Source organism: Xenia sp. Carnegie-2017, unplaced genomic scaffold (assembly GCF_021976095.1).
Source record: "Xenia sp. Carnegie-2017 unplaced genomic scaffold, XeniaSp_v1 HiC_scaffold_13, whole genome shotgun sequence".
Lineage (NCBI taxonomy): Eukaryota > Metazoa > Cnidaria > Anthozoa > Malacalcyonacea > Xeniidae > Xenia > Xenia sp. Carnegie-2017.
The window spans coordinates 5,567,427-5,584,398 of NW_025813436.1; the positions used below are offsets into that span (position 1 = coordinate 5,567,427).

At 36.4% G+C, this 16,972-nt stretch overlaps 4 protein-coding genes across 5 annotated transcripts; 2 read left to right on the forward strand and 2 right to left on the reverse strand.

The window, feature by feature from the left end:
- Positions 1–43: 43 nt before the first annotated feature.
- On the reverse strand, positions 44–2,511 carry LOC124459475 (swi5-dependent recombination DNA repair protein 1 homolog). 2 transcript variants are annotated; one of them, XM_047008934.1, is made up of 7 exons: positions 2,332–2,510; positions 2,212–2,241; positions 1,892–2,008; positions 1,651–1,699; positions 1,170–1,291; positions 867–1,072; positions 44–729 (listed from the first exon to the last, which is right to left on the reverse strand). In XM_047008934.1, the coding sequence occupies exons 2-6, from the start codon at positions 2,218–2,220 to the stop codon at positions 890–892; spliced, it is 480 nt and encodes a 159-aa protein (XP_046864890.1). In that variant the 5' UTR covers positions 2,221–2,241; positions 2,332–2,510; the 3' UTR covers positions 44–729; positions 867–889. The 2 variants fall into 2 exon arrangements, with proteins under 2 accessions (XP_046864890.1, XP_046864889.1); XM_047008933.1 differs by having other exon boundaries at positions 44–1,072; positions 2,332–2,511.
- Positions 2,426–3,912, forward strand: LOC124433288 (uncharacterized protein C3orf38-like). Its single transcript, XM_046983049.1, is given in 4 exon segments — positions 2,426–2,681; positions 2,894–2,974; positions 2,977–3,074; positions 3,179–3,912. Coding segments are annotated over 4 exon segments (918 nt in total). The 5' UTR covers positions 2,426–2,563; the 3' UTR covers positions 3,800–3,912.
- On the reverse strand, positions 3,788–11,390 carry LOC124459478 (zinc transporter 5-like). Its single transcript, XM_047008936.1, is given in 19 exon segments — positions 3,788–4,076; positions 4,197–4,325; positions 4,389–4,615; positions 4,698–5,046; positions 5,161–5,290; positions 5,368–5,502; positions 5,504–5,523; positions 5,768–5,967; positions 6,280–6,559; positions 7,000–7,065; positions 7,068–7,084; positions 7,269–7,353; positions 8,041–8,132; positions 8,945–9,029; positions 9,116–9,203; positions 10,185–10,270; positions 10,946–11,012; positions 11,086–11,208; positions 11,280–11,390. Coding segments are annotated over 19 exon segments (2,436 nt in total). The 5' UTR covers positions 11,354–11,390; the 3' UTR covers positions 3,788–3,893.
- A 311-nt stretch (positions 11,391–11,701) lies between these two features.
- Positions 11,702–16,967, forward strand: LOC124459460 (neuroendocrine convertase 1-like). Its single transcript, XM_047008916.1, is given in 15 exon segments — positions 11,702–12,117; positions 12,648–12,752; positions 13,005–13,032; positions 13,035–13,070; positions 13,073–13,128; positions 13,421–13,520; positions 13,726–13,763; positions 13,833–13,909; positions 14,002–14,090; positions 14,260–14,432; positions 14,699–14,911; positions 15,000–15,054; positions 15,057–15,099; positions 15,528–15,752; positions 15,918–16,967. Coding segments are annotated over 15 exon segments (2,358 nt in total). The 5' UTR covers positions 11,702–11,889; the 3' UTR covers positions 16,810–16,967.
- The last annotated feature ends 5 nt before the right edge of the window (positions 16,968–16,972 follow it).

Consider the following 16,972-nt stretch of genomic DNA (forward strand, 5'->3'; position numbering starts at 1 on the left):
TGCTTGATGACAACGATACATAAGACCATATTTTTAGAACGACTCGGTATTCGTAAATCTTCTTTTTTACTCAATTCATTTTTTGTACAAATGTACCTAACAACTCAATTACAAACCAGATTATATATTTTAATATATTTTTGCAAACGTGTTGTAATCTTCACTTGCTTATGTAAAGTTCGATACCAATCTTTAGCGTATCATTTATCTCTCAAAGCCTTCTTAAAAATTGCTTTGTCGAAGGATAGTAAAGATATGTGTGTGCATACGCAATCTCCAAGATGAAAAAGCAGTCGAGACAATGCTAAGGAAAAACAGGCTTTGGAAGATTTGCACAATGTATTAGCGTTGTACGTATACTAAATGTACAACATGTGACAAAACATCTAGCGTCAATGTCATTCGCAGTACAAACGATGAATTGAAGTTTTATCGTTTCATCTCTCGTGAGATGTCTAATGGATATTTTAATCCTAAAGCAAATAGTGTTAATTTTGTGCGTAACTATTCCAGAGTCGAAAAATCTTTGTGTTTTGTTATCGAGTTAACGAATTTGTTTGGCAAAATAAGAACACTCAAACGTGAACAGAAGACGTTTTTTTGACTTATTAAGTTAAGTTATAAAGGTTTTTTTTCAGTTGCGAAAAGCGTTGAACACTAGTTCCTGTAACTTTCCTCAACGATATTTTGCAATTGTAGCTATGAACTCCACACTTGTAGCTTATACTTCTAAAGAATGAAATTTTTTCAGGAAAATTACTATTCATTTCTTCAGTTAATACCATTCACTGTTTTCCAGTGGTCGAACACAAAAATATGTGGCTTCGCTACTGAATGAATCGTCACGACAGCAATTGTTTTCATACCTTAATATTTTCATGTTTAGCAATCAATAGAACGCCTCCTCTTCTTCACTGTATCTTATCAACTCATGTTTTACTCTTAAGCCATTCAAAAATTCCCCCATGCTCATCATTTCCTCCTGGTTGAATTTCTCGTATAAATCTTTTGCTGATTCTTGACTGATGGCTCGCCATTTCGTTATGAGATTGTCCAAATCGCTCAGACTATTCTATACACGAGAACACAAAAGTATGTATCATATTCTTATATTGAACATCCTAACTAATCTACATTTCAAGTTGCATGTAAAAATTTCCCATGCAAACCTTTGTTCTGAACATTTTCACAAGTTTCAGCTTTCTGAGAATGTCCTCCTTCTTCTTCAACTCAAGTTCCAATTCTTTCTTTTCATTTCTACTAATTTTGTTCACTGTACTATCATCATCATCTGTAAAAAACATTGCAAAAGAAAAGCTAAATCTTCAGATAAAGAATAAAATTAGATGTAACACATAAAAGATCTGCTTTGTTGAAGATGAAAAGAAAAAATGGAAGTTGAAGTTGAAGTGAAAAGGAACCAGGGATTCAAGGATGGTGCAATGTTTAAAAAAATGTTGCCTTATGATAAGTAGTTTGAATCAACCAAAAATGTTTCATTCATTTCTTCATTAACTCCAGTTTAATTCCAAAATTGACTTTGTAGCTAACAAAAACTTTTTATACACTATCACAGGCTACAGTCTATTCCTGTGGTATGCAATTAAGCAATTTTCTTCCTGTCCTAAATGATCAACTTGATTTTAATACCTTGAGAATTGTACTTGATTCGTTTGGCAGAAATGTTTTGCTTGCTCTCCTTGTCATAGAAAAAAGTACAAAAACATGAATTTATGAATGCTACAAATACAAGATGCTGTGAAAGGGGGAGGGGGAATCACTGTCTTTACTGTCAAGTCCAGTCACTTATAACAGTTTACACAAATGTCATTTGATTCCACCAGTTAAAGTCCATCTTAAAACATGCATACAATGATTGTGGGATACATACCAAACTTGATCTATCATCGTTAAGCTGACGCTTGTTCCGGCTTGTCAATGGAGATGCAAATTGTGATGAAATGCCAGGGCTTTGAATTAAGGTACGTGTTGTTGAATCACTCTTTTTCTATAATTTTTGCAATGAATTAAAACTATATTTTAATATAGCATCAGCAGTTTTTGGCATTGCCAAAAGCCCAATGAAAGAATAATCAGAGATTGAAATTTTTGACGACCATGAGAGCCTTGTTCACGTCAATATGTTTGGTAAATTAGGTTAGTTGATTAAAAAATTACACTTGTCAGTGAGCACACAATTCTAAAGTTTACCTTATTCATCGAAATAAACGTGCCTTTTTCCTGTAATGGTATACGAACAAGACATTTTACTAATTTTATAGAAAAATAAAAATGAAAAATGAGACAAAATAGCAAATATTTAAAACATACTTAGTTTTGTACTTTTCTCCTGCCATTCGCCATTTTGAACTCGCCGCGCGAAATTGAAAGCTCCGCGAAACCTGGCGAAACCACAGCTCACACTTCAGCAAGCCTCCCCGGCTCATTAAATTGAAATATAATATCATAAAACAATTTTACAGAATCAGGAGGGAGTAGCACCGAAAATAGATTTCCAAGATGGGACTACAAGACGTGTAAAATTGAAACTCGATCAACAACTATGGATGATTTTGAGAGAAAGGAATTGAAAAAAATTTTGGATCTTTTGACTCTTGATAGTTTAACATCTCTTACCGACACTGTAACTGGTCGAGTAGTTACAGCGGAAAATAAAGAAGGTACTTTTCTGTTTTCACCTTTATACTGTTATTAATTGTTTTATATGAATGGTAGTAAGTTTGTGACTTAGTTTAATTTTGGGAAGGATGAAGGACAATTACCTACACCATTAAGACATATTATCTTGGTTTACATGTTAGGCAATACAGCAGCTTGTATTCATTCCATGTTTGTCATTGATGGTTTGATATCTCTCACTTTTTTCCACCAGAAGCCATCAAAGCTATAATACTTTTCACACGAAACAGCGAGGAATTGTTGCGTAGAAGAAAAGTGAGACGTGAGAATCTCTACAATACCTGGCCATGGAAGGTCATGTTGAGCATCCTGCTGCAGAAAAAAGCACAATACTGAAAAAAATCTTGAAACTGTGGGAACTAAGGAGACAAGGGGTGAGTAAGTGTGGTGAGATTGAAAGGTCATATGCAGTTGCAAAGAAATGGATGTGAACAACAAGTCATTAAAAAAATTGCCTCACCATAAATATGATTTTTAGAAAGATTTGAAAGATGTTGGTGATACTGGATTCTCTTTGCCACAGCCACTTGAAAAGACGGACAGCCCAGAAGTAGGAATTAACAGCAATAAACCCACATTAACCAATGATACACAAACGAACAAAAAAACAGCAAGAGACCAGGGACAAGAGCTGGCCATCCAATTTGCCACATGGTTCTATAAGCTGCTTGAAACATTAGTTCTCCCCGCCACAGATTGGGGCCCACAGCACTTTTGGAATGATGTCAAATTAACAATACAATACAGTGAACAAAATCAGTCACAAGAATTGACAATTGAAGGCTCTCAACTTGTGAGTGACAAGTTACAGTCAATGATTATTGTAGATCAGCTTTACTTCAATCCGAACATTTCTGATGATAGTGTCAAGAGTAGACAGGATCCCCATGGACTTGTGGTAGTCATCGTGTGTGGAACAGTGCATAGAAAACAAAATTACTTAGGGATCTTTGAACAATCTTTTGGACTCATTCGAGATCCCACTCAGGAAAATAACTGGAAGATTAAGTTCTCAAAATTATTGCTCAAAGCTTCTTTAACAAAAGGACATTTAGAAACTGCGGAATCAAGACATAATGAACTTGAATCACCTCCATAAAATATTATTAATATGCATTTGTGTAATATGCAAGAGAAAACAACTAAATCTGATCCTTTTAAAATTCAAATAATTTTTTGATACTTTGTGTTCATTAAATTGAGTTGATAAAATTTTGTTCTCTCTCTAGCCTAACAGAGTTCATCTCTAAATTTTTTTTCAGCTGTAAAACAGATTTATATCCAGCAGATAGCACGGACATGTGTTCAAAAAATACCTCTTTCTCCACTTGAACAGTTAATTTATTCACGCCCACATCTTTAAATATTGCATTCACCTGGGTCAAATGAATGAAAATAAAGAGTAATAACAACATAGAACAAGAATGGCATTGACTGAAACTAAAACATAATATAACGTGTTTCAGTAAAAGCCATGTCGAAAAATCACTGTATACCTGAGAAATTATGTTTGCTTCAATGGCAGTAGGAGAAACATGAACGTGAATGCTACCAGCTTTCAGATCATCAGAATGTGTCCAAAAATGTTGATTTCGAAAACTGATAACACCTTTAATTGATAAAACCTGCAAATTGAACAAAGCAAAGTTATGTAAATGAAGTGTGTACCTGGATTACTATGTATGTACCTTATGCAAGGCATCATTCAGTTGATCGTGTAAATCATTGGGTGCTTTTAAAGCAAGAACAAATGCAGATTCTTTTAAGAGAGGCAAAACACTAGCAAATATCAACACAGCAAGAAACAACGAACATATAGGATCTGCTCGTTGGAAACCAAATGCTTCTATCAATAGACTAGATAATATGACTCCCACACTGCCCAATGTGTCAGCCATGACATGAAGGAACACACCTACAGATGAATTATAAAAATGCTCAGTTTATCTGTCAATATATTGTCTTCATCAAAAGTAATATGATATAAATGGTTATACCTTGCATATTTGCACTAGTTTTATGACCCCCTGTGCATTTGTGGCTATGTTCCTTATTACCCTGTCTATGTCCTTCTTTATGATGACCATGGTGACCATGACCACTATGACTGTGTCCATGATGATCAGCATGTGAGTGACCATGTGAGTGACCAGGAGAGTGACCAGGAGAGTGACTATGAGACTGGCCATGTGACTGGCCAGGTGTGTGACCATGTGAGTGACCATGTGACTGCTGATGTGAGTGATCATGTGACTGGCTATGTGAGTGACCATGTGAGTGGCCATGTGCATGACTAAATGCAAAAATACCAGCAAGATTAACAACCAGTCCACCAATAGAAACAATCTATAAACAAGGAAATAAAAAAATTTTAAGTTAACACAAGAAATTGCATACCCATTTGCACCCATATGCATCAATTGCATACCCATATGCACCTCCTACATTCTCTGAACATACCAATAATCTGTCAGTACTGACTTCAGGTGGATCAAATAACCTCTCAAGTGCTTCCACGAAGATAAACAATGAGATGACAGTTAAAAATAAACTGTTGACAAAGCCAGACAAATACTCAATCCGACCATATCTGCACAGAAGAGATAACCGTTAACTAACTCGTCCTAAAATTGAGAAATGTTTATCTACGGAAGTTTATCAACTCACCCAAAAGAAAAGAGCTTCGTTGGCTTCGAGCGACTTAATAAAGATGCAGCGATGCCTAAAATGAGGGCTGAACTATCGAAGAGCATGTGAAAGCCGTCGGAGATTAAACCAAGACTGTTATTCCAAGCTCCGTAGAAGCTCAATAAACGTAAACGTCTGAAAAGAGAGAAAATATATATATGAATACACCAACAAAATTCCGAGAACAATATGCTTGAGAAAGCCACAACGTTTCATAGAAAAAGCCAAATCTAGGCTAAGGTGGACGTCCCCATTTGCCTGGCTTGCTCCTTACTAATGACTATAGAGCAAATCTATAGACACGAGTGTCTGAGTAAGGTGTAGAGGATAAATAGTAGAGAACGAGGAAAACCTTGGAGAAGCATTATACTAAACATACCAAGTTTAGGCAAAAGAAGTAAAATATTTGTCGTGATTCGTTCTTTGCCAAAATTTGCTTAAGAATTTCTTTAAGCCTTGCCAATAAAGACGGCGGAGAAGTGAAGCTATACATTGGATCGCCAGAAGTTGTGAAGCCAATCAAGATGCCTTTGTTTACACCTTGTTGAGTCGGGGAATGTCGAGATAGAAGATGAGTAGCTAAAATGAAATAATATTGTCAAGCACAATGCATCAGGACCAAAGTAGAACAGCTAGATAAGTTAATAGCATGATGTATTGCTTTGAGTTTAACTATTCAATTCTCTTATATAATATTATATTTCATAATTGTCCTTGTAGGGGTTTGGGAAAGCCTTCAATAAAAGTTATCATATTAATGTTAAATGCAATCAACAACACCCTGGAAGAGTGTGTATATATATGGATGGAAGGATACATGTTTGTATGTACAAGACGTATAAATGATACTCAAATCATGTTTTACGTATAACACAGATCATAAAAACCTACCCAAGGAAAAAAATACAACGGCAAGAACAACACTTCCCGATATGCCGTGCTCATCGAAAGCATCTTGACCAAAGGGAAACATGAAGATTCTAATGTGATGATCGTTCCAAAGAATTCCAAAGGTGAACGCAGAAATAAATGTGACAACCGATCCCCATTTCGATGTCTTATGAGCGTCCAGTTTTGCAGCACAAATCGCCTCGACGTAAAAATCAAACGCAATGGTGAAGGAGATCAAGACAAACGATAACAGTTTATCGGTCCAGGAAATACCGCTTTCCTGTAAAAAAATCACATATACAAAACAAGATTGAAGGTTTTTGGCCATGATTTGCACTTTACTCTTCCAAATAGCGTGTGAAGAAAGCTAGAGCAGGGTTAAGGTGCTTGGAGACAAACTTGTCAGTTAAACTATCGAAAAGTCATAAAATATATTGTAAAATTTATGATATATTTTACTTCTAGTAAAGGACCCTTATTGATTCAAAACAGTGTTTATTACCGACTGGTGACTAGACTTCCAGTATAAGCTTCGGATGTTTTTATCAACCATCACTGTGTCATACATAACATTCTCACTAATACCGAACATAACATCGTGAGATGTTGAAACATGCTTATTTGAAAAAAACAACTTGTCTTATCCATTAAGTATAAGAAAATCATCTCACTTTCATTTAATAAAAACCCCAATAAAAATAATTCAGATCGAAAACTCACCCAGAAAAAGATGGAAAATATAATGGCCAGAACCAATAGAAAAAAACGGACAAAACATTCGTGAGAGCATTGAATCTCTTTGAGCCTAAATAAAAAAAGTACACTCGTAATGAATATCGGTTTTCATATAATAATGCTACGACCTACTCTCCACAATTATAGAATCGTTCTCCTTCTCATTCTTCATTCATCTTTTCCCAAGTCATCCTTCCCAATAGTTAATCAATTGAATTGCATTGACTTTTAAAGATTTATGACTTCCATTGTACCTCCAATTTCAACAGCAATTCTTCTACCATAATTCTTGTTGCCGACATTAAGAAGTAGAACAGCAGATAGCAACAAAATGCCACCCTGACAACAATAATAAAACCACAGATAATATTTAAAATTTCATCACCTAATACGTTTTCTATATCGATATTTGAAAAGACCGTTTCAATAAAAGAGCTGCGTTTTTACAGTCTTGCACTTTCATACGCCCGTGAATTAGCGTGGACAGAAAGATAAAACGGATAGAAATGTACCTACATTTGTACGAAAACGTGTTAGTGTTGACAGGGCCGCAATGACGCGAATGTCTTAACAATTGCAATTTCTATGCTCAAATGAAATCATAATAACGAACTGCAAAATAACGAACATGATATCGTAAATGGTTTGAACCGGAGTATCGTTACATGTTTGTAAATGTAGATTGTCCAGGTTGGTATAGTCCTGAGAAGGACTGTTTCTGTTGTTGTTGACTGACGTTTCGACAACCTTAGCGGTAGTCATCTTCAGAGTCAAATGAGGAGTAAACGTCAGGTTAGCCGTATTTGTTATCTGGTTCTTACGTTCTTCTGTACACACAATACAATGACGTAAGAGTCAATCACCATCACATTACTACTCGCAATTAGCACTAGAACTACGTGTCCCACACCCCCTCCGACTAAAAAAAATTGCCTTCGTCATTGGAGGAATTCTCTTTAATGTTTGAACTTGCTGCAAAAAATAAATGTCGGCAGTAACTATGTATGAAGTATTTGCAAACTGTACCTTATGATCAGATAAACGTGGAAGGCCTGGAAGAGTAAGTACTTTCCACTGATAAAAATAATGAACGAGATGGCTACGTTCTGCTCCGTCCGCTGGCAACGAGTTAAGGAACACTGTCAAGTTTACCATAAAGCAATATACGAGCAATGTCTAAAGTTTATTATAAAGCAGTATACGAGCAATGTCTAAAGTTTACCATAAAGCAGTATACGAACAATGTCTAAAGTTTAAAATAAAGCAGTATACGAGCAATGTCTAAAGTTTACCATAAAGCAGTATACGAGCAATGTCTAAAGTTTATTATAAAGCAGTATACGAGCAATGTCTAAAGTTTATTATAAAGCAGTATACGAGCAATGTCTAAAGAGTTTACCATAAAGCAGTATACGAGCAATGGCATAAAGTTTACCATAAAGCAGTATACGAGCAATGTCTAAAGTTTATTATAAAGCAGTATACGAGCAATGTCTAAAGTTTACCATAAAGCAGTACACGAGCAATGTCTAAAGTTTACCATAAAGCAGTATACGAGCAATGGCATAAAGTTTACCATAAAGCAGTATACGAGCAATGTCTAAAGTTTATTATAAAGCAGTATACGAGCAATGTCTAAAGTTTACCATAAAGCAGTATACGAGCAATGGCATAAAGTTTACCATAAAGCAGTATACGAACATGGCATAATCAGCCCGCAAGTTTACTAGTGCTACGTATGTAAATATTTTAATGTTCACTCACTGTAAAACAGTTAACTTCAAAGAAATAAATAATGGTAATGATCTGAAATTTTCATAGCATGAACTATGGCAAAAAGCATTTGTAGTAACACAAGTAAATTGGCCGCAGCATTACTTAGGTACACTTAAGGATACAATACTCATTACTTAGGTACACTTAAGGATACGATGCTCGTTTTCACGAGTGACTTCATCGTTGTCAAACAGCAAAAGAGCAATCATTGCAAACAAGAAAAATAACGCTCCACGAATCTGAAAAATTCAACAAACATCATGCAATGTTTTGCTTTAAATTATCAAAGAATAGAAAGTAAAGGATGTGCTTAACTTTACAATACCTTTGTTGGACCAGCATTGCCAGTCTTGAAGAGCACTGTCAACACGCCAAAGACCACGACATCGCTATGTTCCGAAAGTAACAAAGTCCTGGAACGAGAATAATTTAGAATCTACATGTATGGAGGCAATTCTCTAAAAAATTCTCTCAAACTATTGATATTATATGTTACAATCTGTCCACATGACTATTTTAGTTTAAATTAGGATTATTGAACGTAGTAGTATTTCACGTATTTTTCATTACTTTCCCTTATCAAATTACAAAGAATGTGGCACTTGTCAATGAAGACTTAAACTGCCAATGAAACGAAAATTTTGAAAGTTAAATTATGTTTGAAATGACCAGAACTTTTGAAATGACAGTGTACTTTCTAAAACAGTTAGTGCATAACTCTTTTTACTCTTGTGATTTTGACGTTTTTGTTATTTCCAATTTATACAACTTATGACGTCATGTTTCATAATGAGTTATCGCAATGTTTCCAATTCTCTTCAGTTTCCTGACAACTTTAGGTTGATACTAGTAGGTAGCATTTTATACCATTAACCACATCACAATGAAGGAACTCTGTCCTTGTGAATTAAAGGAAATATACCTAACAATTCTAGTTCTCCATATACAATGTGACGTCACAAGTTAGATATATCAGACAAAGGAAAAACCTCAATATCACAAGAATTAAAAGTGATATGTATAAACTGGTTTAAAATGTCCATTGTCATTTTAAAATATCTCTTGAATAAAAGTATTACTCAGATAGCAAAATTTTCGTTTCATTGGCACTTTAACAAACTTCCAATCACAAGTGTGAGTTAGACACGTGACACATAGCACATTTGCCTTTATGTCTGTAAGTGGGATTGCAAAAACTTAACAACATATGTTTTCATATAAAGTCACAATAAAATACAATAAATATCTTATACTTTGTAAGGTCTTGATTACTGTCATGTGCTTAAAGTCAGGAATGACAAAAGAATTACAATGCAAATGTCACATATGTGACAAGAGAACTATCAGCATAAATATCTCTTTGGTCCAAATGACATGAAAGGAAATGATTCTACCTTAATGGGCCACAAAGAGTCAATCCATCATACAGCAACAATGATAGAAATGTTGACAACAAAGCATGTTTTGCTATTTGGTACCACTAAAATTAATATCAAAACATACATGATGGTTAAACATTGCATTACAATAACTTATGGCGAGATAATGACTACACTGAACGCAGGGATGTGGCTAAGAGATGAGCATTAAATGTAAGATATCTTGAGTGACATTGCACTTGCTTAAAAGGCTGTATTAATATGTTTAGTAGGGGGTAGTTGACCTCAATACTTCGGTAACAAGGTTTTGCCTTTCCCTACCCCCTCCCTCTTTCAAACGCACTTATAAAATAAACACAATGAAGCACAGCGACCTTTGGTCTTGGGCTTGCACCGATCTGCTCTCGAGTTCTCCCAAAGGTCTCCTTGGTTTGCATAAGCTCGTGCAAACACAGTAAACATATTTAATTTCTTAATTGACAATTTATTCTTATAGTTTTAAATGGGAAAAAATGAGGAATTTCTTCGTCCTATTATGTCATCATGTTTAAACAAGCAGCACAGGCTATGCAGTTGTAGAGAAGTTTCACAGAGCATAATTTCAAAGAAACAGGCTACGAATCCAGTTTATCACTTCGCCCTTCCGTGATTTTAACACGTTTAGACTTGCAGTGAGTGAAACAGTAGGAAGTTTCACAGGTTTTTTTATAAAGTAACAGTGAACATATCAAGTACATTACAATCAAATTAAATAAATCATTATCGAATGAAAATACCTGCAATGCTGTTAACGGTTTCCCAGACGACAAAGGCTTTTGCAGGAGAACGAAAACCAAAGAAGAACTAAAACGCAGAAGATCATTTCAAGAAGGGTCATTTCGCAACTTCATGTCGTTATTAAAAAAATTTTCTGTACCTTGCACGTATAATCAACAAGTATATAACAATATGGACGCTCTTTAATAAATCATACGATAAGAAGAATCCATAGACATAGAGAATTTTCGAAACAACCAGAAAGCACAAGTAAGGTGCTGAACTAAAATACAAAATAAATAACAAGTTGAAGTGAAAAATAGTTGGATTTCATAATATGAGGCATTTGGATACCTTAATCCAGGTTCAATTCGTCCAAAACCTCTCTTCTGTTTCAATAAATTACCACTAAATTTGTCTATTTCCATTTTACATAAGACGTCGACATGTTTTCTACAATAACACGATACTTCATGTAAGTCCTCACCATTTGGTAACAACATGAAAACCAATCAGATTTAGTAATTTATCGATTTCTAACGTAACCCAATAACATTTCTTCATTGCAAAGAGCAAAAACAAGCGTTAATAAAACGTCGAGAAAGCAAAGACTATTCCTGTAGTTTCTTTGTGTATTCACTAACACACCACAGTAATAACAATGAAAATTTGATGTCATCTCAAAAGTGCATAAATTGAAGTGAGACCTCGTCATTAATCGACAATACTACTTTCGCATCAAAATTTATACACGTACATGAAGTGGCGAAGTGTGAGATTGCAACAGAAGCTATGACGTAATGCTCGACTGCAACATATGCAGGTGAATACACGGTCAAACAATGAATCACAAAGTATCACAACGATAAATGCTTAATGATATATCGTAGATGTTTAAGTTGTCGTCGCAACGGATTATGGATCGCATTTAAGCAGTTGTCTTCGGCTTTTTCGTAGCAATGAAATGTGCAGTAAAGGGCCGGCCATTCGGCTTTTTATGAGATCAAAACTAATTGCTATTTTGACTTTATTTTCAATATGGATAACCGTGGTACAATCTCACAAAGTAAATACAAAACTCGCCAACAGAAGGGAAAAGATTTACACCAACGGCTGGGCTGTTAAACTGATCGGTGGAATTGAAAACGCGGAAATCGTAGCACAAAACTATGGCTTTTCGAAAGTGGAGAAGGTTTGTTGATCCCGAGTAAAATGAGCGATTAATAACATGTTGCTTTGACACTGGAAGTCAAACTCGTTTTTCCACATTAAGCCTGTGCGAACAATTGAAGAAAACAAAGCCATGATATTATTGTGGATATGTAGTGAATTTGAAAGAGTTTGAAACACAAAATTAAATGAATGTGTTGCGAGATTTGCGAAAATAAGACTGTTTTGCACAGCTAATTTCCTAAATTTCAAAACAGGTACCCGTAAACGAGATGCATGAGTTTTGAACAATCAAATGAAAATCTATTCCACTCTTTCAAACTGTTCGTAGACTTTGTAGACTAAAGTTGTACGAATTTAATGACAGAAATTGTTTAACAAATGAAAATCCCTCAAAAAACCAATAAAATAATTGAATAAATAGTATACTGTCAACACTTGCACACGTCATCATGTCCTACGCCAAATTACATCCCTACACTGTTTATGTAAAATTTTCTCCATAATTATGAACTGCAAATGACCCAGTTGGCGTTGAGCTATATTCTTTAGATCGGTACACTGGACGACTATTATCATTTTGAGCATCCATCTCATCCACATCGCACAAAACGCAGCGCTATAGAGATGACGGACATGCTTCATGCACATCCCAATGTATGTATATATGATATCATGTTTCACCCTCTCCTATAGTTAATGCTTCGACTGTTATTCTTGAATGAATTGAACAATCACAAAGCACGCCATTCACCGAAAACACCATTACTTGTTTAACTTTTTTAATTATCCAAATAAAAAAGCATTTGGTATTTCTCAGTTGTTTCGCTACAATTCGGGTTTCGTTCATTGTGTTGTCAACCAGTTGTTTGTCAGTTTTGCAGATAGTGAGATTATAACGATGTTTAGGTTGAATGGGCTGAGCAACAGCACGAAAAACGCGGGTGAAACGTGGGGCATACCATGATGCAATGGTAAACGGCATGCTCAGGTGATCTTTAAGGATCCCCTGTGGAACTATCAATGGTATTTGGTAAGTATAAGTAAGTGTTGGCGGTTCTACACTGTCGAAAAATATCTCTTACATATCACTTATCAATGCTTTCCATTTGTACAAATGAAGATAGATAATAGTTTTGAAAATATCATGTGGAAGGGCATTTCACCATTTCCCCATGCCTCACTGGGTACCACTGGTTGAACATTTTGAGTTGCCATTGACGATATAATTATTGATTCATGGATACATAAATATGAGATGTTAAAGTTCACACGTGATGGAGAAGTTCGTAGGTTATGGATAATATTGCGATTTCATTGAGCAGGATGACACGAGGAAAGGTTACGACATGGATGTCCACGTGATGTCGGTGTGGAAGCAAGGCATCACTGGCAAGGGTGTAGTTGTCACAATCTTAGATGATGGTAAGGAATACGTGAAAATACCATGACCTATAATATTACTAAAGTGGCAAGATCAGATCACTTAGACGCATATTGGATTATATAAGGACTCATTGTTAAGCGCGAATTCATGAGAAAGTAAACTGGGCAGCAAAAACATTGCGGGCGCCGATATATGTTAAGAGAATTTAACACGACATGAAATTTTTTATAAAATTATTTTTAGGAGTTGAGCACAACCACACAGATTTAATGAGAAATTACGTAAGTGCAAAAGTTGAAGTCTACCGACTTTTGGCAAGATACGTAAGTCGCAAGTCTTTTATACTTCAGGACCCTGCTGCAAGTTGGGATGTCAATGGTGGCGATCCTGATCCATTCCCAAGATATGATGTGACCAACGAGAACAAGTAATAAACCAAACAATTGCCATTGCTATGGCAGTTACTAACATGTTGCAGTTATCCATATCTGTATGGGATGTCTTTTGTTTTCTTTATAGGCATGGGACGAGATGTGCGGGAGAGGTAGCTGGTCAAGCAAACAATGATAAATGTGGAGTCGGTGTAGCTTACAATGCTCGAGTAGGAGGTGACTAATTCGAACATGATAGAATTTTTTTCACTATAAGTTAGTGAAAAAGTCCCGTGTTGTCACTTCAACAAAAAAAGTGACAATTACACAGAACACCGTTGACCAATAAAATCTTATTTATATTCAATTTACTAGAAATATTTTTCAATCCTATCTCTTATTCAAGGAGTAAGAATGTTAGATGGAAGAGTTACTGATAAAGTGGAAGCAGAATCATTGAGTCTTAATCCGCAGTATATTGATATATACAGCGCCAGTTGGGGACCGAGTGATGATGGCACGACTGTAGAAGGGCCTGGTACCTTGGCAACAGCAGCCTTCTTAAATGGAATTAAAAAGGTATTTCTCAAATGAGTTGCCATGTTTGTTAGTACTATAGTGTAACAGTTTTTTATAAAGGCTGCATTATGACTGCAGTCACAGTGTCTTACAGTCTACAAATTACGGCAGACTGACTTTCTTGACAAAGAACAACTCTACGAGGCCTGGAAAAAAGAGGAAAACCCCAATTGAGGAAAACCCCTATTCCCTATGACATGAAAACAGCATGAAAACTTTGAGACTGCATGAAAACAGCAAATATTGAGCATAAATTCCATCAACAGGGACGCGACGGTAAGGGTTCTATATTTATTTGGGCATCGGGGAACGGTGGTCGTCACGACGACAGCTGCAACTGTGATGGTTACACCAACAGCGTGTACACGCTCTCTATAAGTTCCTCGTCCGATCACGGAAAATCTCCGTGGTATTCCGAAGCATGCTCGTCGACACTTGCCACTACCTTCAGCAGCGGATCAAGAGGAGAGCAAAAGATTGTAAGTGAAGAATCTTTGAGATTTAAAGTGTCGCCGAGCTAGATAGTCACACTTTGTGTTTTTTCACTGACATAATAATCTTTCACAGGCAACAACTGATCTTCATAATCAATGTACCGAGAAGCACACGGGAACGTCTGCATCAGCCCCCTGGCTGCAGGAGTCATTGCTTTGGCATTAGAGGCAAAGTAAGTGGAATGAAGTAATTAGTAGAAGAGGGAGGTAGGGGAGGGGGGAGAGGCAGCAAAGATAACAGATCTACCTCGTGTAAGTAATTACAAAATTTCCAAGAAAATAGTTCACGGAACAACAACATACGTCAAAATTAGATAGAAAAAACAGAAAGCATCAAATGCTTGTTTCCAGCGTTCTACCTACGTAATAAATAAACTGTGACAGAACAAAACCATCAGAAAATAAGATTGCTATTAGCTCTTCCTGACTTTCCTTCTCATGCAAATTTCCCCATAAATGAATGCTACCAAATATCCAAACACCAGATGGATCATACAAGTATTGTTAAGGGAATGACAAGATCTGCAAAAAACAAACCATTTGTTCACTTTGTAGGTTCGCTATTATTCACATCCTCAACCTCACATTTTTTATTCTATAGCTCGGACCTGACATGGCGTGATGTGCAACATATTGTCGTATGGACGTCAAAATGGCGACCGCTATCACATGACCCAGACTGGAATATCAACGGTTTAGGACGCCGCGTGAGCTTAAAGTTTGGGTTCGGTCTCCTGGACGCGCACGCTATCGTAGCGTTGGCAAAACTTCGTAAGAAAGTACCAGAAAAAAAAATATGTCACGGTCAAATCAATCAGGATAGAAAGTAAGTGGTCCAGTGAGATTTGTATTTCAGGGGTTCAAATTCAGAGGAGTGTAGAAACAGCACTAATTGAGCTGGTACAGTCAAAGCTTCGACGTTTGCTAAATAAAATAGACCAGTTGATCTACTTAACGGTAGATTTCTCTGTTAAAAATAGTTTCTTTCCAGATTTATTCATCACGCCAACGGTTTGGCAGTGAAAATCAAAGCAAATGGTTGTCAAGGCAACCAAGATGAGATACGTTACTTGGAGCATGTGCAGCTCGTTTTAACGCTCGACTACAGCAGAAGGGGCGATCTAGCAATCGATCTTACGTCTCCTATGGGCACAAAATCCCGTCTACTTACTCCAAGGGGAGAAGATCTCTCAGACGAAGGTTTCTTGAAATGGCCGTTCATGACGACACATTCATGGGGTGAAGATCCTCGTGGTACTTGGACACTGGAAATAACCGATGAAGGCGACTCTCGTGCAAATCGCGGATTTTTAAAGGAATGGGGACTAGTATTACATGGAACGAAAGGCAAACCTCCTTATCAGCGGGTGACACATCCAGAGACACCTCGTCCAACCAAACCGGTTCCACAAAGAAAGAGAACTCATGTAAAGGATAAGATCCCTGATGGTCCTACCTACATCTTTGCACCATCACTTCATTTGGAAACAGTCAAGTATAAACCGCTGAACGAGCATAAAGAAGATCCACACCCACCCGCAACACCTGTCAAAAATGTATATAGTCAACCTTCGTCACCGTCGAGTGTCAATACACCTCAACAGGCTGCATGGACCAGCAATTTTCCGCCAAGCTCACCAATTCAAGGCCAGCCTATTACTCCTTATCAGTCGATACAAAACACAGGCTACTATTATCCAAGTAGAAGCTTTCAAAACGCAGATGTGAGCTCTCAATACTACGGACAAACGCAACCTCGATTTGCATACAATCTTTGGAGTACCACTAATACCAATAATGCCTATTTTAATTATCCACAAAGAACTTACACTAATTACGGTTTTATGAGGGCTAGACGCAAACGAAAGGCAACTTCACCTTAACTTGAACACCTGCATGGAAAAGCAGAATCTGTTTTAAAGGAAGTATTAGGAACTTAACTAAAGAGTCAAAACTAATTTTTAAGAGCAGCTATATTCTTTAATTTTCCTAATTTTTTACGTGTGTATGTTTTGAACGATTGCAAAAAACAAAACCAAAACGAGG